The following is a 22,476-nucleotide window of genomic DNA, read 5'->3' as shown; positions in this document are numbered from 1 at the left end:
TTAAGGGCTGAACTGTATTTTATCTGTTTCTTTCTTTTTTTTTTTCTCTCATTTTTCTTGTATACAGTAGACCAGTAGAATTCTTGTGAAAATACATCCTCAGCACTTCCTTGGATTATTGGTTGACGTGGCTTCCAGAAAGTGCCAGAAAGATTCCATAATAATAATAATCATAATAATAATAAACATAATAATTATAACAATAATAAAAAGATACAATATGATACATAAATATGGAAGAGCAGTTGGTACTATGAATACATTTTTTCTCTAGATGAGATCACAGTTTTATTTGTAAATATTACACACATATATATAATATTACACATATAATATTATATATATATAGCATATATATCTCTAATATGGCTCAATCCTGCTCCCATTGAAGTCAATAACAAAAAAACCCCAACTTCTTGTTGGCATTGATGGGAACAAGATCCAGCCCAACATCTACAGACAGGTAAATGATTACAGAGGCCATACAATGCAAACTCCACAATGGTTCCAATTCCTCCCTCTTGAATTTCTGGAGAAAAATGTCTCATTACAGCCCTGGTTCTTTGTACTCAGAAGATCACAATGGGTGGCTGAATTGTGACCTCATGGATTGAAAAAAAAAAAAAAACGGAACCAAAAACATTTTCAGAACTGAGTTCTTTTGGCTCAAACGCAACCCTCATTAGCTCCGCCGCCCCCCCCCCTCCCGCCCCCACAAGGCCAATATTGCACAGGTAGCACCAAGACTCTCTATCTGATGCTAGTCAAGCCAACTCATGCACTTGTGCTTGGCCAGAGAGGAAGCAATTAGATTTTAACTGAATCTCAGAGTTGTAGAATGGGGCCAAAAGGGGGGGGGAAACGGTTTGCTACAAAATATTACTACAATGAAAACATCATCCCCATCCTGGTCCCACTATACTCCACTGAGTGTTTGAAAACTGGGCTCACTGGGAACAAGAGCAACCCATTAGCCTTTGCATTAGTCCCTATTTGCCCTAATGAACTGGAGCTCAGAGGGAGTACAGCTTGACAGATTTGGGTCTGCTCTCAGTAAGTCCTGATCAAGCCCCCTTGAGCACAATGGTTAAACTCCATCAATGCTCAATCCAACAAGGTGCAGAACACCCTCAAATTAACTGGAATTAAAGGTGCTCAGTGCCTCTTGGAGGGACTCAGCACTTCACAGGATTGGGCCCCAGGATGGTGTAATGCGGAAGTAACTCAGTTGAAGTCAATGGAGTTACACGACTGAGATCAGAATCAGGCCATGTAACTTGAAGCTATCAAGTCTCTGCACATGGCTTTCTCCCAGCGACAGACTGAACACACCTCTAACTCTCACTGGAGTCTGTGGGAGTTTTGCAGGTGAGAAGACTGCAAGATGAGGCCTTAAGGCAAGGATTCTCAAAGCTGCCCAAGGGAGTTAGACATCAAAGTACTGGCATCTAACGCCCTTAGGAAATCCCAACCTAAGTGTCAGTTTAACCCATTCAGTCACCTCCTTGTTTTCTAGTTTGGACGCAAATGGAAATCAAGGGATGGAATCTAGGAAATGGGGAAAAGTTTAGTGCCCCTAATCCCAACTAATTGGAATTACCTGTCTGATCATTTAGCAGCTTTTCTTTTCTTTTTCTCTCTCTCTCTCTATCTTGTTGTTCTGAATTCAGACTGTGCAGTGATTTTTGAGTGCAGTAATTGGAGCACAGTGAAATACTGGATAAATGTATATGTACAGTTGGATAATGTAAAAAAGCACAAATACACATGTTAAAAAAATCTGGAAAAGATAAATGCAATGAACCCACCCACCCCCACCCTCCAAAAAACAACAATATACCAACCTCCCGCCCCCTCCCCCGCAAGAAACAGAAAACATATCAAACTAGCCTTATTTCCTGGACTTGTCACAAAGCACAAGGGAAAAAAAAAACCAACCCAAACCCCGAAAACCCTCCAGACAATGCAATAAACACTTCACTGTATTTCTAGGGAAATCTACACATAAGTGTCTAACTCTCTACTCAGTTGGCAGAATAACACACAAAACTAGGTTTTGCTCTTCTCAGGTTTGGATCATGCATTTTTTTTCCTTTCTTTTTCCCCCTCCTCTTTCTCTTCTCTCCATAAAGTCTTGTTGTTATTTTTTCCCCCACTTGAATCAGTTGCAGCAAGAAACCGTTGTTTGGTTTTTTTTTTTTTTAATATATTTTTTTTAAACACAGGTAAAACCTAGAACAAACCGACAGTTACAACCAAGTGAAACCAAAACCGGAAGGGAGGTAGCTGGAACCTGACTCTGAACGATCCTCTGGCACAACCCTCCTGTCTCAGCCTTGGGGGGTGAGGGGCAGCAGAATGTGCAAGAAAACATGGACACCAGCGCAGTCCGTTTGGGGGTGGAGAGTAGCAGCTGATCGGGTTTTTCCACCCCGTCACGCACGATTCGCCACTTTCTGATCTAGCTCTCCCTCTTCCTAACCATGGAAGCCATCAGCAGCTGGAGCCAAGCCTGGGCAAAGGCTGCTCCAGGCGAAGATGATCGCCTCACTCAGGGCTACTGTGGGGTGGAGTGTTGGCCCCACATCTCTGGCAATCAGGCAGGTGCCACGGGACCTGCACCAAGTGAGCAGCTGCCTTCAGTGGCTTTATAACTTTTGATTTGTGCATTCGCTTGGTGGCTCGTGTCCCTCCCGCCTGATCCAATGCCCACTGACATCAATGGGAGTCTTTCCACTGATGCCAATGGGGGCTGGATTGGACTCTGAAAGAGTTAACCCCTTATACACCAAAGATTAGATTAACCTTTTCCTCAGGACCGCTGCACAAGGGAGAGGGAGGTTGGGAAAGGGCCCACTGTGGCCCCTCCACTCACCCACCTACGCACAGAGGCAAGGCACAATGGGAGTCTTGTGTTCAGGGAGCGCAAGTGGGCAGAGCTGGGAATCAGCAGCCCCCTCACGCACATGCCAACCCAGGTTTTCTTCTGGTAAACCCCATGGGAGGGAGGGAACGCTGTGCAAAACAGCGCTGACGTCCGCTGCTGGTGCTGTGGGCTCCGTGGGAGGAGATGCACCGCCTAGGCATGCCAGAGGGGAAAATAGCAGCATGGAGGTTCTGCCCTGAAGAGGGGACTGCCACTGCTGGCAGACCGGGGACTGCAGTGCTGTAATTGGCATGTGAGGCTGTGTGGGTGAGAGGCCACACCTCCTTCCACACTAGCCTCTCCCCCGAACGCAAGGAGGACTCAAATCTCTGTGAGCAGCAGCTTGCCCTATCTTCTCCGCATTGATCCCTCTCTATGCAAAAGGGGGCTATTTTGGCCCTGAGTTCTCAGGAGCTCACAACGAGCACGAGGCAAGTATGCGTCTTTGGGACTCTATGCAGGGTGGCATTATAACTGGGAAAATTATATATATTATATATATAAAATTATATATATATATATATATATAAAAACCAAACCCATATTAATACACATCACTGAAAAGTTAGAGCTGCCCCTGGCCTAGCAGCTCTTTGCTCTCTGGGAGGTGCAAGTAGGACATGGGGCACAAAGCAGAGCTCCTGCCAACCTGTTGCGGGCGTAGAGGACACAAGCCGGTCGATAACTGGGGCTTGTGAGCTCTTTTGACGACACGTGAAGCAAACCGCCAGCATGGGGGAGGGGCAATGCCACTGTCTCACATGTATTTTCGTGTGGATGGCGGCCTCAGAAGAGAGGCAAAGGACTCGAGGCTGCAAGCTGCAGGGGATCTCTGTGAGTAACCGCAGCTCCCAGTCTACTCAGCTGGATTTGAGGATGCTCAATATAAGCCCCCTGAGAGAGCCATGATGCCTGACCAATCCTTTTGTCCTTGGGAGGGCAGCAGTGAGCGCGTGTGTACAGGTGGGTGGGACGCCTGCTTGACAGCCAGGACCGGACCTGTTCTCTGAATCAATAGAGGGCTTTGGAGGTGGGACCCTTCAGCAGATGTACGACACAGTCACTGCCCCTGCCCTCCCAGATTGGAATTGTTTTGGGGCCATCCCTAGTTTAATTGCCATAGCTTTAACGGAGTGAGTCCAGGGATGTGTTTGGCCCTTTATCTTTGAATTCTTAATCTTGACCCCAGTTTCTACAAGCCTGTTGATTTCCCATGTCGAGCCATTTTTACAGCCTCTGGCAGCTCCCCAAGTGCGCCATGGCTAGGGAAGGGAGATGCAGCCTCTGTAGAAGGCTGGGCATTGACTATACTCGACAGAAATAAAGTCTAGGTCTAGTGAGAGGTCCTAAGGCCCCTAAATCAGTGAGTGCCACTGGGATGCCCAATCTGGGCAACGAAGCATTGGGGGATTTTGGTGTCACTGAGTTGAGGAAGAATTCCTCTTCTGGCTTAAAATGTTCCCATGGATTTGAATTTTTTGCTTCTCCCCCACCCCCCAAAAAATCTTTTTCCTTCCCCAGAGTCTAAAATATCAGGCAAGCAGGACAGTTCATTCTGGCTGCATTGGTTCAAGGGATTGCAGCCGGTTCTAGGATGGCTTCAAGGGGAGCCGTGGCCCTTGTGAATGCACTTAAATGAGCTGCCCAAGCTCTAAAATGCCGCGGCCATTCCCTTGTCAGGCAATGTCAGGCCCACCTCCCGTCTGAGCCCATTTTAAAGCCCTGCAGAAGGGGGAATTAACCCTTTCAGGGAGGCATTATTGTCAACAGGAGCCCTAAACTACGGGATGCCAATCCAGCCGTTAGTGTGCAGACTTTAGGGATATGTTTGGAATGGGTTGTAGCAGCAATGTCTGCACTGGCTCCACTGGGTATCAGATTGACTCGATGGGATCTGAAGCAACCAGAGGATGCTGAATCCCAAATAAGACATGAATGAGCGGCTGGTGGAAAGTGCACCTTTCCGGACCAGAACTGGAGGTGGGGAGGAAGGGGCAGATGGGAGGTGTGAGGGTAACCTCTCTTCATGCCCTTCCTTTTGGAAGATTCAAAGCAGCTGATCTCCTGCTCTGAAGTCGCTCTGTGGGATGTATTGCCCACAGGCCTGGGAATTTAACACTGACAAACTGGGTTCAAAAGTCTAATCCTGTCCCCAGCCATTCTTTCCACTTGGCTCATGCCTTTGCACTCTCTCCCTCTCCTCCGGCCTCTCCTGTGCCAACAGGAACACGAAAACGTTGTTCAATATAATATACCAAAGGGGAGGGGAGGAGGTTTAAGCAGAACCATTGGCTAGCTGGAGGTGAAGCAGCAAATCTCTTTGGCTGGCTGGTGTCCTGATTTCTTGCCCCAGTGCTGAGGAGAAAACCAGAGGGTCTGAAAGGCAGGTTGTAGGTAAGCTTTAAGGCAGATTGTTTGGTTGCTTGGGGTTGTTGTCACCCTGTCCTGACACAGTAAAGAAACTAGTTGTATGGGACATAGCAGCAGGAGTAGCAGCAGCAGACATGCTCAAACGATAAGTATGGGGGTTTGATTTACCCTCCCTATTCCCTCAGGAGCAATAATCTCCAATCCTCAGTGCCAGCCTAACTCATCAATGCCAGTCCTCAGCCCATCCACCCGCTAGCACCCTCCTTTGCTTCACCACGGGACGGTCTGCCGACCAGCAAACATTTCGGAGTTCTCCCATGTGTAGGCTGCAATTTGCAAGCTGGATGGAGGCCAGTGCAGCCGCGCAGAAAAGCCCCGTACAGTTTGCAAAGCTCCTAGCCTGGGTGTAATATTTTCATGATAAGATAATGCAACCCACTTTTCAGCCGTCTGGCCATTTGGAAAGACATTCGCCAAGATGCACGGTCCCGTGGTGAACCCATCCTAACCTCAGTTCCCTGGGCATGAGATACCTTGGCATTCAGCATCAGTATAAGCTTGGCCTGGTTTCATCCGAGAACTCAGCCTCTTCCATGAATGGTCTGAGTTATGAGCGCTGGAGAGGGGAACGTGTGTTTGCTTTGATCTCAATCTCTCTATTTATCTCTATAAATTTGTATATATATATATATGGCTTGTTTCTCGCCTTAGATCTAGATACAAACAGTTCAAATTAGGTGGGCGCACAACTGCATAAACACATGCTGTTTTGATACTTAAAAGTCTTGACTCGACTCTTTGTTTTTGCTTGTTTGTTGTTTTTGCTATTTAAGATATACTTAATACATAACCCCCCACTTTGAGTTCTCCTTGGACAAAAATTAAAGGCAGACTGGTTGAATTCTAAAGGTCCCTGGTGCAGAAATGCCATCCAGTTGAGCAGCTAAATGTTAAAGACAATACCAAAAAGGGATGTGGTGTCTCTCCGAGCCTGCCTTTAGCAGTGTGATAGTCCATTCCATGTTGCCGGACGTTACCCACGACTGAAGCTGCGTACATCCTTCTGACTGTTCTCTTGAGCGTTGGGGTCTAGGCAAGCACATTCTGCTTGTAGGTCACAGGACATAGGGAAAGGAATAACCTATGGGATAGAGGCAAAAACACAGGGAAGTGCACAAGGAAACACACTTTTCGACAGTCATGTGGATAATTTCATGCCCCTAGTCTTGAAAATCTTGGGCTAAATTCCTCGGGGCAGGCCCTGTACCCCACCCATCACTGAGCACTTAAACAATGATGAAAAGGTGCCTGGGTTTCACCAAGAGCGAGCCTTTAAACTTTTGGTGTTTTCAAAGTACAGAGGCCCAACAACTGAGTGGGTGGGAAACTTGGAAGGAATGGGAGCGGGAGATATTGCTCTGTGCAAATAAAATTTCCTCATTGTCTGTTTAAAGAAGAGCGTGCAGTAGTCGAAGTAACAGCCTGGAGTGCTTGGCTAACAGACATTGATTTCAGCCTATTGCATCATGGCATTTACATAAAGAGAAGGGGGTGGGGGAGAGTCCTGCTTGCCTGAAGTGAATTCCCAAGAGTCTCTCCCATCTGCGCAGACAGAGTTAATGACCTAATTCCCCTCCCCCAACCCTTTCCAGGACAGTGCTGCAACCTGTTCAAATGTTCTCGGCAAGTACAGCAAGCATTTGCTCACTCTCATTCGCTTGGCTCTGCTTCCACATGTTTGCTTCCTTGTTTTATATGCACTTTTCTCCAGGCCATACAGCTCGGATCTGTCTGTTCCCTATCTGAATCCATCCATCACTGGCACATGGAAGAATGTGGACCATGCACTTACACACATAGTTACCATTTCTGTCCATGGAGCTATCCCTTCCGTACGTGTGGCTGCGTGTCTGTGTACAATGTGCCTTTCTCTTTACACACACGCACAGGAAAGATGGGTGGGTGGGGCGGAGGGGTGGGGGGGTGGGAATCTTTATTTCACAGCGAGGCAGCCTGAGATGGGGACACAATGCAGCTCAGAAAAGAGCTCAGATAGCCAACGCCGGGCACGGATTCAGTGCTCTCCAGCACCTCCACCCAGCACATCTGACTTCACCTTCACAAACCTTAACCGTTCAGGTGGAGTCAGGACCCGGTTTGGGGTCAAACTGTGGCACTGCCCAAAGAACTGAATCAAAGACTGAGTGACTGCAACACGTGTGAAGGGAAGAGAAATGTCAAGAGTCTAAAAATAAATAAATTCAAATAATAGAAATCAGAGAATTTGTAGAAACTGGAGAAAACAGGAAAAGCTAAGAGGATACTTTGTAGCCTAAAGGTATAAGTATTTGCTAGGTAAGGCATAGGCACAAGTTAAGGCAGTAAAGCAATGAGCTTTCAGGCGTGTAAGGGTGTATTAATTATATTAATTACTTAAGAATTCCCAGTTAACACACTGAGGTTTGATAGTAAATACCTTTACCCATAGTCTACAACTTGGTCCATCCCTAAACCAGTCAGGGCAGGACTACTGCAAACTACAATGTCCCAAATATTCTGAAATGAGATGGTGGAGTCTATTGGGTAGAGTGAAGACCTGAAGTTCATTCCTGACTGCTGCTGACTCACTGTTTTGCCTTGGCCAAGCTCTTCTGTCTCTGTGTTTCAGTTATTCTCCCTGTAAACTGGGGATAATGCTCCTTTAGAGATACCATCAGTGCAGCATTGTCACTCTTTGGAACTCCAGAGTCAAGAATGAGAACCCTGGAAGATGATGTCTTCAAAGAAGCATGTTACAGGTATGTAATTTCCCTGTATGCACCTCACAGGGCTGTGCCGAAATATTGACTTTTGAACTTCCTGGCTCTCTGGAGTTCGTTACAGTTTGATGTCAGTCTGGTGTTCTTTTGAAATGAAGTCAGTGGGCCTCTCCTTATAGCCTTCCCCCCTCCATCAGCCCCTCCTTCTTTGCTTTCTAACAACAATTACAAGGACGCGTGAAATCAGAACTGGACAATCTCAGGTCTCAATACAGGGTGAAATGCAATGGCCAGCGATATACAGGAGGTCAGACTACATGACCTAATGGTCCCTTCTGGCCTTAAACTCTATCAATCTGCAGAAAGAGAATAATCCCTCTGTACCGTGAGAGCCTCTGGAGAGGGAATGTCTTCCTCTGTGTTGTCCAAAAAGAACCCTACAGTCTGCCCTATAGGATTCTATACTGAAATAGTCCAACTAGGCCAGTAGTCTGTCCCCAACAGATGCTTCAGAGGAAAGTGCAAGTTCTCTGCAGTGGAACAACATGGCTATAAGGGGACTTTCCTCCTAATCCAGTGAACGGTTGTGTTCATCTCTTTATACCCCTTACATATTTTTATCCTATCTAATGTAATGTTCCCATTGTCTAATCTTCACCACAATGATATCTTAACAGCAGCGAGACTCCCGGGATAATTATACATTCTATAACGATGTACTGGACATTTATATGGATAAAGAGAACATCCACAGTCCTATCTGACAGGATACAAATCTTTAAATGCTCATGCTTCAGGGCGTAAGCCAATCGCTCATTGATAGGGAAGAAAAAGGCAATGAGGACAGGTAAACTCAAACACGCATGGCTAATCTCATGACTTCAGCACCAAAAGAGCAGAGGAGCAAGGCTTGCATTCTCACAGAGAAATAACAATTAAAACATATGGTTGTTCCAAGCCCCCAAGATTTTCACAAGTATTTAGGCACCTAAAGGTGCAGAAAGGCACCAAGTAGATTTCAAAAAGTTACTAGCTACCTAATTCCCACAGACATTTAAAAATCCAGCCCTAAGCTCTTTGGGAGCAGAGACTATCTTCTCCTTCTGTGTTTGTACATTTCCTGACACAACAGAGGCCTGGTCCATGACTCAGGCTCCTAGGTGCTACAGCAATACAAACAAACAACATTAAGAAGAAGCTGCCTTCCATTCCTTGTTCACTGAGCCATGCTCCGGTTAGGTGCTTGAGCCCAGAAAAACACACTCTAAAATGAACTGGATTTTTTTTTCCAGATAGCTCTTTAAGGTCCCAAGTCATTAACAGAATATATGACTAGCACTGACATGTCCAAATATATGCATTTAATCTAGACATTATACATTTAAAAACGAATCTGTTTTCCTTCATTTAGCTACCAAGACCTGCGCTCCCTTGTGTCTCCCCTTGCAACAGTTGATGCCTAACACCCAGGAATGCTGCTGTAGCAGGAGAAAGACAGAATGTTAAAAACTCAGGTCTTGGCTCAGTGATTGTTGTGAAACAGACAAAGATACTGTATCCACAAACAAACTGATGTAGGCAGAGAACACCACAGCCCAAGAGGGGACATGGAAAAGGGGTTAGGGGAGAGAAATGAGAGCGCATAACACATATACACACACTAGCATATGAGAGATGAGCCAGAACCAAAACCAAACGACCGAACCACAAAGAATTCCAGGGACATATGGATCAAAACCGGAATGCTGGTCTTTGAGCCCATCTTGAATGCACACACACATGCACAAACATCTGAGAGATGGGCCAGAACCAAAAACCACAGGACGGATTAGCACAGAACTCTGGGGAATTTTGGGTCAAAATCTGTATGTTGGTTCTTGGGTCTGTCTTTAATGCACACACACAGTTAACAAAAGGAATCAAAGGCACCTTGTCCTCATCATGCACATAGGCTAAGCCTGACAAAGAGACATGGAGAACACAGAGCAAACATTATTCTGGAATTAGAGCATCCACACACAGCTATTCAAGAATCAATATTGCATTTTAAATTCACATCCCACCTTAATCCAAATTATCTTTCAAATGTAGATAAATCCTTATGTTTCTAATCCTTTTCTGAATTTTACCGAGCATTCGGTCTCAATAAAATCATGTGGCAGTGAGTTCCACATGTTAAATGATATGATGTGTAAAAACTGCTTCCTTTCATCAGTTTTAAATTTCTTGCCTTCCAGCTTCATTGGAGGGGGAGAGGACAGACAGACATAGAAAAAGAGAGAGACCACCTGTATGAGGACATTTCACCCTTTCAAACCTCTCTGTCAGCTCTGTGACACCAAGGCTCAGAGGATCTATTTGTGGTTCACAGCTAGAAGTTATTTTTTGTTTGTCCCCCTTTCTTTGAGCTAAAAACTCCATATAATTTGTAGCCAACTTTACATCCATCACAGGCTATAGAAGGGATATAACCCTCTTAGAATCATAGAATATCAGGGTTGGAAGGGACCTTAGGAGGTCATCTAGTCCCACCCCCTGCTCAGAGCAGGACATAATCCCCAACTAAATCTCTGCAATCTCTGATCTAAGAGCCTTATCCAGAGCCTGCTGAAGTTAATGGGAATCTTTCTGTTGACTTCAGTAGGCTTGCGATCTGGCCCTTAATTTATGCGCCCATATATTACATGACAGGTCCTGTTCCGACGGTGAAGAAGCATGGCCACTCTGAGTCCTAGAGGAGACAGCACAAAGACAGGAGACACTGATGCACGGCTGGGATCCAGTCAACTAAATGGACCAGAGGCAGCTTGTCCTCCTCACGGTGCAGCTACGGATTGACACACAGCTAATGCTATCCAGACTCAGATAACCCACTGAGAATCACTGAGAAAGGACAATCTGGAGGAAACAGATGGGAATGCGTTTGAGGGTATTACTCGCCTCCTTCCCAGGGTGAAATCCCAGGCAGGTACCGAGAGGGACGGGAGAACAGTAACACAAATAGCCTGATTCTTAGCCCTCCACACCCTCTCCCCCACTCCCGCTTCACACTGTGGCTTCAATGCACTTACGGCTGATTTACACTGGCATAAGTGCTGCTGTGGGGGTGGGGAGGAGCGTCGCATGTCGGGAAACAGCGTGTTGCTAGATAGAAGTTGAAATGTTTGCAAAATCTCCCTGATGTGACTAACTCTGGAAGTATGAAGAACCCCCACGTCCATCTCCCCTCCTATGGATAAAAGTGCTGGGTCAAGATAAGCATGGCAGGCTGCGGCAAGCCGTTCTCAGTGGCCGCTCACCTCCCCCCGGTACCCTCAGAGTTCACACACCAAGTGGGGGCTTTGTTCCCTAACAGGGCTCTTAAGCACAAACACGTCTTGTACTTTTCTTCTCCCTGGTTTTTGGCATTTAGGTCACCAGGGCTTTTCTAAGATGACGCAAAAATTGACTTTTAACTCTTTGGGCTGGTATGCTGGGTTCACTCCCAAACCAGGTCAATGCACCCTCAGGGCCTGGGAAAGGAGAGATTAAAGTTCCTCAGAGGCCCAGTACAGGACGGTATGTAAGGTTGAGAAGGCCTGACTTGCCTCTCCCACAGTTGTACATCCAGAGCTATCCCATTGATGTTCATGGGCCTGACTCTCTTCTCACTCATCCTGATGTAAATCAAGAGTTACCCCATTGAACTCAACAGGCCCGATTCGCCTCTCATTCACCCTGGGGTGTCAATCAGGGGTAACTCCACTGAAATGAATGTAATTACATTGACATAGACCCAGCATGAGAGTAGTGTCAGGCCCTAGAGGGTATGTCTACGTGGCAAAAATTGACTTTTAACTCTTTGGGCTGGTATGCTGGGTTCACTCCCAAACCAGGTCAATGCCCCCTCAGGGCCTGGAAAAGGAGAGATTAAAGCTCCTCAGAGGCCCAAAGGACGGTATGTAAGGTTGAGGAGGCCTGACTTGCCTCTCCCACAGTTGTACATCCAGAACTATCCCATTGATGTTCATGGGCCTGACTCTCTTCTCACTCATCCTGATGTAAATCAAGAGTTACCCCATTGAACTCAACAGGCCCGATTCGCTTCTCATTCACCCTGCGGTGTCAATCAGGGGTAACTCCACTGAAATGAATGTAATTACATTGACATAGACCCAGCATGAGAGTAGTGTCAGGCCCTAGAGGGTTTGTCTACGTGGCAAAGAAAAACCCATGGGTGGCCTGTACCAGCTGACTTGGGCTCACAGGGCTCAGGCTATGGAGCTGTTGCATTGCAGTATAGACTTCCGGTCTTGAGGTGGAGCCCAAGATCTGGAATCCTCCCACCCCGCAGGGTCCGAGAGCCCGGGCTCCCGCCCAAGCCTGGAAGTCTAACTGCAATGAAACAGCCCTCAGCCCGATCCCCACGAACCCAAGTCTGCTGAGACGGGCCAGCCGCAGGTGTCTAGTTGCTGTGTAGACATCCCCCTAGAGTAGGGGAGGATGAAATAAGGAGGTCAGTAACTTACTTTAATTCCCTGCTCTTCATCTGCGTTCGTAATGCTGACAGTCGAGGGGCTGAAATGAGCAAGGGAGCCAGTTTGGCAAACCACACGGAGTGTGAAAGCAAGCAGCTCTGCCGCTCCGCAATCAGCTGTGCTTCCAATCCGTGTGCTACTGATTGTGAAAACATGAATGTAATTAGTCTAAATAAGCACCAAAGATTTCAGAGCAGCCTGACCACCCAGAGGCAAATAGCTGGTGTGCAGAAAGGAAAGCCCTGTTCCTTGGTTTCTGTAACACTTGCTAATGAAGCAAGGTTGGGTGGCTGAGCAAACAGTTAGCAGCTCTCCAGGGATTGCTGTGTGTTGTGGGGTACCCACAAACATACAGCATTTCTCATACCAACCAAGAATTTGCTCTCAGGATAGACAACACGGGCTGCAACCATCACTGCGTTTAATGTATTGCTGTCTGGAAAAGGATCCTTTTGGTGTTAGGCAAACCAACTCTGAGCCCTGAAATGGCCACTCAACCACCCATGACCAAAAATGCCCTCACATGTCACACAACCACTTGCTAGCAAGGACCAAACATAACAAGTAAGCAAGTTCACCCGAATGCCTGGATAACACAGTGCACTTGGAGCACATACTAAACACTGAACCATTTCCAAACAAAGGAAGTAATGCTTTTATATTGCATCCTCTGTTCCTTCATGCACCCTATATTGTACCTCTCTAGCTAATTACAGTGAACGGGAACAGCCTGCCAGGGGCACTGGAGGTGGCATGTCAGGGAGATCCACTCTTCTGGATAAGCATCGTTTCCTCAGTGGCAGCTAGACCACTGGCTGTGTGAGCTTTCTCATACCCACGTTCTAAACACTGCCAGTTAGGACTGTTGGCTTCAGGCAGAAGAGCAGGAATAGGAACATTGCAAGAAAGCACCATGTTTCAGAGATGATCAGACTTGGGTATTTACATCTCCAGAGTACTCACAGATTGTCACTTTTACTTTTGGCCACAGAAGATGGGTAGGGATCCACTGGATCCCACTTTGGGGTGGGGGGTGGGATGGACGCACTCCTTGGAAATGAATGCTGATACTACTGCAAATTAAAGCAATATGTCTGCTCAAGGCCCTTTGCTTTATGTCCTGGTTTCTTGAGTGAAGAGGCTCAGATAAGTTTCCATGGGTTTTGGATAAACAAAACGTTGGATGAACCTTGCCAGGTTCTCCATCCAGCACTAGGCCTCATTTGTTTTTTACTGAGCCACTTTGTGGTTTTTTCTCCATGGTGTGCACCTGTTTCAATGGAACATCAATCGGCGGAAGATTTGGCATTCTAAATGGAGATTTGTGCCAAGGTGATGTATCCTTGGCATTAGGGCAAAGTAGTTGATGTCTAACCTGAGCTGTGAAACTGTCTGAGACAGATTCTCCTTTCAACTGCACTGTGGCTACCCTCCTTGTGATGAAGTGGAGTGGCCGGGATGTAAGTGAGAGGAGAATGTGGCACTACAAATACCGTCCAGTTTTGCGGAATTTAAAGAGCTTATTCTTCTGGGTTAGATTCAAGTTGTGTACCTTGAACAAGTTGCAGGGACTGGGATGCAGAATATTTAACACAGAGTGTCCGTAATGATAGTTTAGAATGAAATATGTGACCAGGGCCCATTGAGAAATGATTTTGATCTGCACAAGTTCTTTCTTGCCATGCTTGTCAAGCGAAAACTCATAAAATGGAAAGAAACGAGGAAAGTAGTGGAGGAGAAAGGCAACTGGACAGGAGAAATCCTGGGGGAAGAAAAAAAACACACCCACAACAGGGGAGTAGTTACACTGCAAGGAGTTGTTAAAGTTCCCTAGGGAACTTTTGGAGGATCTCTGAAATTAAGTCATGGAAGACAGGTGAGATTCCAGAGGACTCAAAAAGGGCAAATATAGTGCCAATCTATAAAAAGGAGAATAAGAACAACCCAGGAATTTACAGACCAGTCAGCTTAACTTCAGTACCCAGAAAGATAATGGAGCAAATAATTAAGCAATCAATTTGCAGATACCTAGAAGATATTAAGGTGACAAGTAACAGTCAGCATGGATTTGTCAAGAACAAATCATGTCAAATCAATGTAATAGCATTCCTTGACAGAATAACAAGCCTTGTGGATAGGTGGGAAGCTGTAGAAGTGATATATCTTGGCTTTAGTAAGGCTTTTGATACTGTATTGCGTGGCATTCTCATAAACAAAGTACAGATATACAACCAAGGTGGAGCTACTATCAGGTAGGTGCATAAATGGTTGGAAAACCATTCCCAGAGAGTAGTTATCAGTGGTTCACAGTCAAACTGGAAGGACATATCAAGTGGGGTCCCACAGGGATCAGTTCTGGATCCGGTTCTGTTCAATATCTTCATCAGTGATTTAGATAATGGCATAGAGAGTACACTCATAAAGTCTGTGGATGATACCAAGCTGGGGGAGGTTGCAAGTGCTTTGGAGGATAGGATTAAAAATCAAAATGATCTGGACAAACTGGAGAAATGGTCTGAAGTACATAGGATGAAATTCAATAAGGACAAATACAAAGGACTCCACTTACGAAAGAACAATCAATTGCACACATACAAAATGGGAAATGACTGCAGAGGAAGGAGTACTGTGGAAAGGGAGCTGGGAATCACAGGGAATCACAATCTAAATAGGAGTCAAGAGTGTAACACTGTTGCAAAAAAAGCAAAGATCATTCTGGTCTACATTAACAGGAGTGTTGTAAGCAAGACACGAGAAGTAATTCTTTCACTCTACTCTGCACTGATGAAGCCTCAACTGGAGTATTGTGTCCTGTTCTGGGCACCACCTTTCAGGAAGGATGTGGGCAAACTGGAGAAACTCCAGAGAAGGGCAACAAAAATGATGAAAGGTCTAGAAAACATGACCTGTGAGGGAATATTGAAAATATTGGATTTGTTTAGTCTGGAGAAGAGAAGATGCAGAAGGGACATGATAACAGTTTTAAAGTACATAAAAGGTTGTTACAAGGAGGAGGGAGAAAAATTGTTCTCTTTAACCTCTGAGGATAGGACAAACGGCAATGGGCTTAAATTGCAGCAAGGGAGGTTTCGGTTGGACATTAGGAAAAACTTCCTAACTGTCAGAGTGGTTAAGCACTGGAATAAATTGCACAGGGAGTTTGTGGAATCTCCACCATTGGAGATTTTTTAAGAGAAGATTAGACAAACACCTGTCAGGGATGGTCTAGATAACACTTAGTCCTGTCTTGAGTTCAGGCGACTGGACTGAGGTCCCTTCCAGTCCTATGATTCAATATGATTCTATAAAATGAGGGGATAGGAAAGGAACAGACACTAACTGTTCAAAGGAGCCCTAATAGTGGGATTTGAGGCAGTCTGCTGTTGGGGCTAAATCATGCATTATCGAAGGTGAGGCTGTTGTGCGCATTTGGCCTTACATTTGGAAGGATGCCAAGAGCTTTAATGTTCGGTATTGAAAGATGCAAATAACCCCAGCAAGATGGGCGTGTGGGAAATTTCTATCACTTCCTTGTGCTGCTCCTTCGTTGGCCTCTGGGGCCTAATTTCTCCCTCAGCTCTACCCTGACCTTTCTACTTACTCCAAAGAAGTTGCACAAATGGAAGCAGGGACAGAATTTGGCCTTAATGTTTGCTGTCTGGGATCCCAGAATGCTATCAGCTTGGACTGTTACACCGACCAGGAAGTCCTTCCAGACAACAACCAGTCTAGAGATGTCCAGTAAATGCCTGGGTAGTTGCTTGTTTACTTTAACAATGTGCCATATTTTTCTAAAACATGTTTTATAAATACCTTACTTCTGTGTGTTGTGGGATGCAAAGCAAAAAGCAGTTTCATAGCGCAGCTGGGCAAAGAGCAAGCTGGCAATCTGTGCCAGGTCAGGAGGTTGCAGACATTAAAAATAAATGAGATTTTATTTTGTTCTTAATGGAGGACCTTGTTCCCGCTGGATCCACAACAGAAGCCCTTTCTCCCTCGAGGACATGCATTGTGGTGACCTTCCTTTGGCCAAGGGGAGTTGGGTGGCCTTCCCTATGGAGTCCTTCAAACCCACTCCCGGGTCATCAATGGGGCAGGCAGCCCAGCAGTGCCCCATACTCTTTCCCTCAGGGGCTTACCATGCTGTCTGTACGTGTACCAGTCCCTACTAGACTAGAAACTGAACCTGAGTTTTAGGTGCACAACCTTTGATTGTTAACTGCCAGGCCTGTCGGCTGGTTCCATAAAGGGTGCTGCAGGAAGTGGTGTTGATGATTCATTAGGCAGTGCTCTTCTCCCAGAATCTTTTCCTGGGCATGGTGCTGTGGGACACTGCAGCTGATCCAGGAATGCACAACAAATCATTTATCTGACGAATGTATCCTTTCCCTGCTTACTAAATACCCATGACAGATCGCAATCGCCTCAAAATGTATTCACCTCAATATTACTGAACGTGTTCACTGAATATCAAAGTATTCCATGCAGTTCTTTCATGATTTATTTTAAACTCTGTGGACTGATGGTGAGCAGTTTTCGGCAAGTATTCACTATTGATTATTTCAGCCGAGTTGCGATTGGTCTGGTAAGTCATATGGCATTGTTTCCATTCCTTGACTGGAGGAGCGCACAAGGCCATGTTGTTCTAATAGATGTGTGGACCAATTTAAAATTTGGTTTCTGCCAATCCTTATGCATGCAAATTTAATTGCCTTTCTGTGAACTTTCATACCAGTGTAACACGATTGCGTGAACATTTGTGGAAAGTGAACAGAAAAGGGGTCAATGTTCCAGGGACTTTTTGGTGGAACCTTTTATTTCCATACTGCCCAGCTCTATGTGGTTGCTTTGCAGCTGGAGATACCACTTCTTTTTGGTTTCAGAGTAATAGCCGTGTTAGTCTGTATTCGCAAAAAGAAAAGGAGTACTTGTGGCACCTTAGAGACTAACCAATTTATTTGAGCATGAGCTTTCGTGAGCTACAGCTCAGAAGTGAGCTGTAGCTCACGAAAGCTCATGCTCAAATAAATTGGTTAGTCTCTAAGGTGCCACAAGTACTCCTTTTCTTTTTGCACTTTTTTTGGAAGAGACATAAAACCAAACTTTTGACCGTTTGTGGTCAATAAAAACCTCAGTTCGCCTTCGGCATGACTGTTAACACCTGCAGCTTCAACCGGATATGCAATGATTCTTTACTTCCTTTTTAAAAACAAAATGTGGTGGCGGTGTGCACCGCTAAACACTCAGAGGTGACTATATTGCAGTGAGGACTGAAAAGAGGGGACTGTATTTCAGTGGGGACTGTAAAATGTCTTGGGATCTTTGGGGATGAAAGGTGCGGTGCAAATACACAATATTTTACTAGTCCTCTTTTAAGAGCCTTGTGAGACTGCAGTGTGTGAATTTGACACAGCAGGCAGCAGAGGTGGGTGTCTCCCTCAAACGCTTGAACACTTTCTAACAACTGCGTAGAAGTACACCATCATCTGGTACTGGAATTAAAAGAGCTGGGTTTGCCCCTCCCTATAACTCCTTCAGGTTTTGGCCTTTACACCCAAAATGTGTTTTAAGGCTGTGGCTTTTAAGTAGGTGACAAATTGTGCTGGAAGGATTTGGTATGTGGAATATTTTTATGCATCTCTCTTTTCTCTCACCTTTCATTGTTTTTCCCTTTGGAATATCTCCTTTAACATTCCACTCATAATGCTCTTCAAAGGAGGAGACTGTATTTGAATAGCTATGCCTAAAATCTGTTCTCCAGCCAAGGGCCCTTAGACCGGAAAACAACTAACTTCCCCATATGGCTGAGTGTCTGCATGGGAATTCAAACAGGTGTCTGTGAGCTGGTGGCCATTCCTTTGAACTGCATGAGACACACTGCTGGCCTCAAACGACCCTTTTCCTCTGAAACTTTTACATCATGCTATGTGCCTGGCTGCTAGATTATTATGCCATAAATTTAATAAACTAGGCACTGGCCATCTCACTTTTGATTTGAAGAGCCTAGGACTTGGTTGGTTTTCTCATTTCTTTTGTGTGTTTTGTTTGGTTTCTGGGTTCTTGTTGTTGTGTTTTAAAAGTCTTTGAAAGCTGAGTGCATGTGTCTGGAGAAAACACTTCATTTGAGGAGTTGGCCCTTGTGAATGATTAGGAAATACTGAGGATGGGATTTTCAAAAGCCCTCAGTGTTGGCCAACTCTGTTTCCATTGAAGATAACGGTAAAACTCCCACAAAAGCCAATGGGAACAGAGCCAGGCCAATGCACAGTAATTTGCAACCTCTCTTCCCTCCCCTCTTAGTATCTTATATGGAATAAGTTTGGAGGTCTTAGTCCAGTTCCTTGTGGAGACGTACCCCCTCTTAAACCTACTGCCACATTTGTTGGGCTATACCAGCGGACAGGCCAATGACTGACTAGGCCATGGAAACTGAACACTCCCTTACATCCCAAGAGGTGGCCCGTTCAGTTAAGGGTTGAGGGATATCAATTGGGAAGCAATTGCCCATGATATCCTCGATCATGCCCATGCCACCGCCCAGGCAATACGTGATTTGTGACTAAAGAGAGAACTTCCCTTGCCAGGGCTGCCCCTTTGCCTGCACAGTTCACACAAATCATTTTAAAAACAAAGATATATTGAATATCTGAAAAGAGGCACTATTAGGAAAATTAAAGCACTACCCCCATCCCTTCTCTGCTGCTACCAAGAGATGACATTAACCTATCACCAGTCATTGCTCACTGCCCCTTTCCAATGATCCCTGATATACCAGACACATGCCACAGCACAGAATTGGTAGACATGGCCAAATGAACCAAAGGAGAAATGAAAAAAGACCCTCATGCTGAGGGTCAACTTAGAAAAGACTGTGTTCCCTGCAGAGACATCCTCTTTGTCCTCCAGGTATGGTATACAGACTGCCTTTCCTTAGACAGGTATGACTGGCCTTGAAACACACTAAGCCTATCATACTTCCATCTAAGATACCTCCCTTGTTAGTATCAAGATTTTTGGCTTTCTGTCCCAACCACAAATCCCAAAGAAGAGGTAAAGAGCTGTGCAAAATTCAGTACGTAAGCATGAACACGTGGCTAAATTCTCTGTCAGTCCCTTAGTGAGTGACCTTGGAATCTACACTGTATGCAGCAGATCCTCCTTTCAGTGTGCCTGTCTGTAATTCCCACAAGAGTCAGGGTCAGAACTAACGTCGGACCGCTTTACTGATGACACGCCAAACCAGTCTCGAGGGGGCGCCAGCAGTTGTCTGTAAAGCAGCCAGGGAACCATTGGTTTAGAACAAGAACGAAGGAGGTAAAGCAATATCCCTGTGTAACAACACCTGCTGTACGGGCCTAAGGCAGACTATGATGGGAAACACAAAGGCAGACCAAAGGAGAATGAGAGCACTTTCAAATGAACCAGCAGAAATTCAGTGCCTTTGGTAGGACAATGTTCATTGCCCCTGGAAATGTTTGTGCAGCTGAAGATCTCTCCACATCCTGGATCTCCAGCTGGACACCAATTACTGTCCAAGCCTAAGCCTGCATTGTTGGGGAGCTCTGGGTAAGAGAGGGGAAGGCAGACCTACCTTTTTGGTCTTGACCGTTGAGGTGCAGCAGTCCCCTCCATCATAGTTGCAGAAGGCTCGGTTATTGATGGCATCACAGTAGTTGTCCCCCATGAAAGGCTAAAAAATAAACAGCATGAAGAGGCTGAGAATATGGATACAGTCCTCAGTGAAGGATCTAGCACTACTGTTGGTAGTGCCAGACACATCCTCTTTAAAAGCCATGGCCATGTTCATAAGTATTCTAAAAAGACACCACAAAGCAGCTTATACCCAGACTTATATTACTGTTGCAAATTTAAATATTCTTTTGAAATGTTGGACACCCAAACATAACAACGCTGTACCCATGTAGGAAAATCTGGAAGTAAAATTGGCTAGTCTAGTTTCACCTTCCAAATGAGCTTTGTGCAAAGAGTAAACAAAAAGCATAACTGGTGGTAAGAAAATTAGAATTGTTGGGCAAGATGTCTACTTGGTGTAAATGGGCTTAACGCATTGACTCTCATTGAGCTATCGTGATTTACACTAGCACTGGCTTTGGTCCATAAAAGCTTTTCTGTTTTATTTATTTAATGTGCTAATAGTTATACAGGCAAGGGCTTTTTTTAAAAAAAAGATATGATTTTATTTCGATAAGGTCACTTTAAAAATATGTAATATTTGGGCAATCTCCCAATAAACCTGCCAATCCATTTACTTATTCGACATACCTTTCCACCCTGGAAAGCTGTCAATAGGGACTTTTTGAGGAGTATGCCTTTTACCTCCATTGTAATACATAAGAATAGGGGGCCTGTCTGGAGGGACAGAATGGGAAAGATAATAAATATTTTGCTTTGGTAAGAACATTCTTGGTTGAATCATCTGGGGGGACTGAACCGAGACCTCTGTATTTAAAACCATGTGCCTTTACTGCTTGAGCTAAAAGACCAGGTCTACTAGTTCAGCTGCAGGGGTAGACTCATAAAACCTCTATACATGCCACTAGAAGGGGACAAAAAGTCACACTGCATTAGCCTGGGTTACACTTTGAAAAGCAAAGTCAAGGAAATCATCTTCTTAGAGCCTTTACACAGGTAAAGCTCCCATTGCTATCAATGCAGAATCATGTTATTACTGGCTTAGAACACTGCCTCCCCATGGCCTGGGATAATGGGAAAGGTTGCTCAACCCCCTCCATGCAGGAAGGAGGGGACTCCATACTGAGTGTTTCCTCCATAGCCCTATGCTGAAGAACATGGCCTGGCCCATTCTTGGCTAACGCCCTACATATTGGAAGGATCATTCTCTGCACAGATGACATGTTTTATGCAGTAGCCCACAACCAATAGCATGGTAAAGATTTCGATGGAGAGGCTATGACACTACTGAAAGAATGATGATGAAGAAGGTTTCTATTGACACAGAGGGATCTTGGCAATTAGCAATGATGGGAAAGAAAAAGCAGAAAAAAGGCACGTCAGTAATAATAGCTTCTGGTAAATCATTACATCATTTCAAAGTCTGCCTGAGTAAGAATGCTTCTTAAATAGCAGAGGAGTTGGTACCCAATGATTCATCAGCACATAACTGGCATTTCTTAATGGTCCCTGGATGTTTAGCTCTCTCTAGAGAATAGAGGATGAGCCAGTAGACACCAGAGCCCTGGAGAACTCCTGAATCATGAAGCGTCCAGGATTGAGAGACAAAGTAGGTCTGATGCTGCCTGGTACGCTATTGGCGTAGGGCCGATGTGGTCAGTACTGGACTCAATGGATGCCCATGACCACAACCAGAGTTGACAGTACTGGGCTTCATTGCCCTCGGTGCTGGGCCAGGGAGTGGCTGGACAGACCTGCTCACTCCCACATGCCTGTGCTGGTCAGCACTCCTCTTAGAAGAGGAGGAGGAGGAGGAGTCTCCCTGAGCCCTGGAATGGTTCTGGTTTGTTTTATGGGACCTTTTCCTCGCTGACCAAAGGAGGATGAACAACCCTTTTCCGCTTGGGGCAAACACCAGAGCCTAAATGCGGAATGGCATCACCTGCCAGGTCCGAAGGCGGCTGCTGAGCAGATGAGGGCCTCAGTGCTGAAGCGGGCCTCGTGGCCTGCTCCAGGAGGTACTGCTTAAACAGCAGATCTCACGCCATCAGGGTCCTCTTTGGGAATGACTTGCAGATGGAGCCACTGTCTTTAACGTGTCCCTCGTTAAAGTGGGAGTCGATGCTGGGGATGCCCCCCCTACACACTGGACAACTGGTGAGGGCATCAAACAAGTCAGCCAAGTAGTCTAGCTAAAATTAAACTAACGCTTAACTAAACCTAAGGTACTCCTACTATTATATACAAGCAA

General features: G+C 45.5%; 1 protein-coding gene and 1 long non-coding RNA gene across 3 annotated transcripts in view; one reads left to right on the top strand and one right to left on the bottom strand.

Moving 5' to 3' along the window:
• Positions 1–1,860: 1,860 nt before the first annotated feature.
• PAPPA (pappalysin 1) overlaps positions 1,861–22,476 on the bottom strand; it is a 228,169-nt gene continuing 207,553 nt past the window's right edge. The window contains exons 21-23 of one of the 2 annotated variants that reach the window (XM_073313935.2): positions 20,164–20,262; positions 12,564–12,612; positions 7,598–11,284 (exon numbers count right to left, since the gene is read on the bottom strand). In XM_073313935.2, coding sequence (XP_073170036.1) covers positions 12,580–12,612; positions 20,164–20,262 — 132 coding nt within the window. In that variant the 3' untranslated portion in view covers positions 7,598–11,284; positions 12,564–12,579. Of the gene's footprint in view, positions 6,438–7,597; positions 11,285–12,563; positions 12,613–20,163; positions 20,263–22,476 lie in introns of those variants that run through there. The other variant, XM_073313934.2, reaches the window with a different exon arrangement.
• Positions 5,210–13,598, top strand: LOC140899095 (uncharacterized). The gene is made up of 3 exons (XR_012155216.2): positions 5,210–5,320; positions 7,965–8,094; positions 10,747–13,598. It is a non-coding gene; the product is annotated as an uncharacterized LOC140899095 (long non-coding RNA).

This window comes from Lepidochelys kempii, chromosome 16 (genome assembly GCF_965140285.1).
Source record: "Lepidochelys kempii isolate rLepKem1 chromosome 16, rLepKem1.hap1, whole genome shotgun sequence".
NCBI lineage: Eukaryota > Metazoa > Chordata > Testudines > Cheloniidae > Lepidochelys > Lepidochelys kempii.
This window is presented reverse-complemented; position numbering and strand designations above follow the sequence as displayed.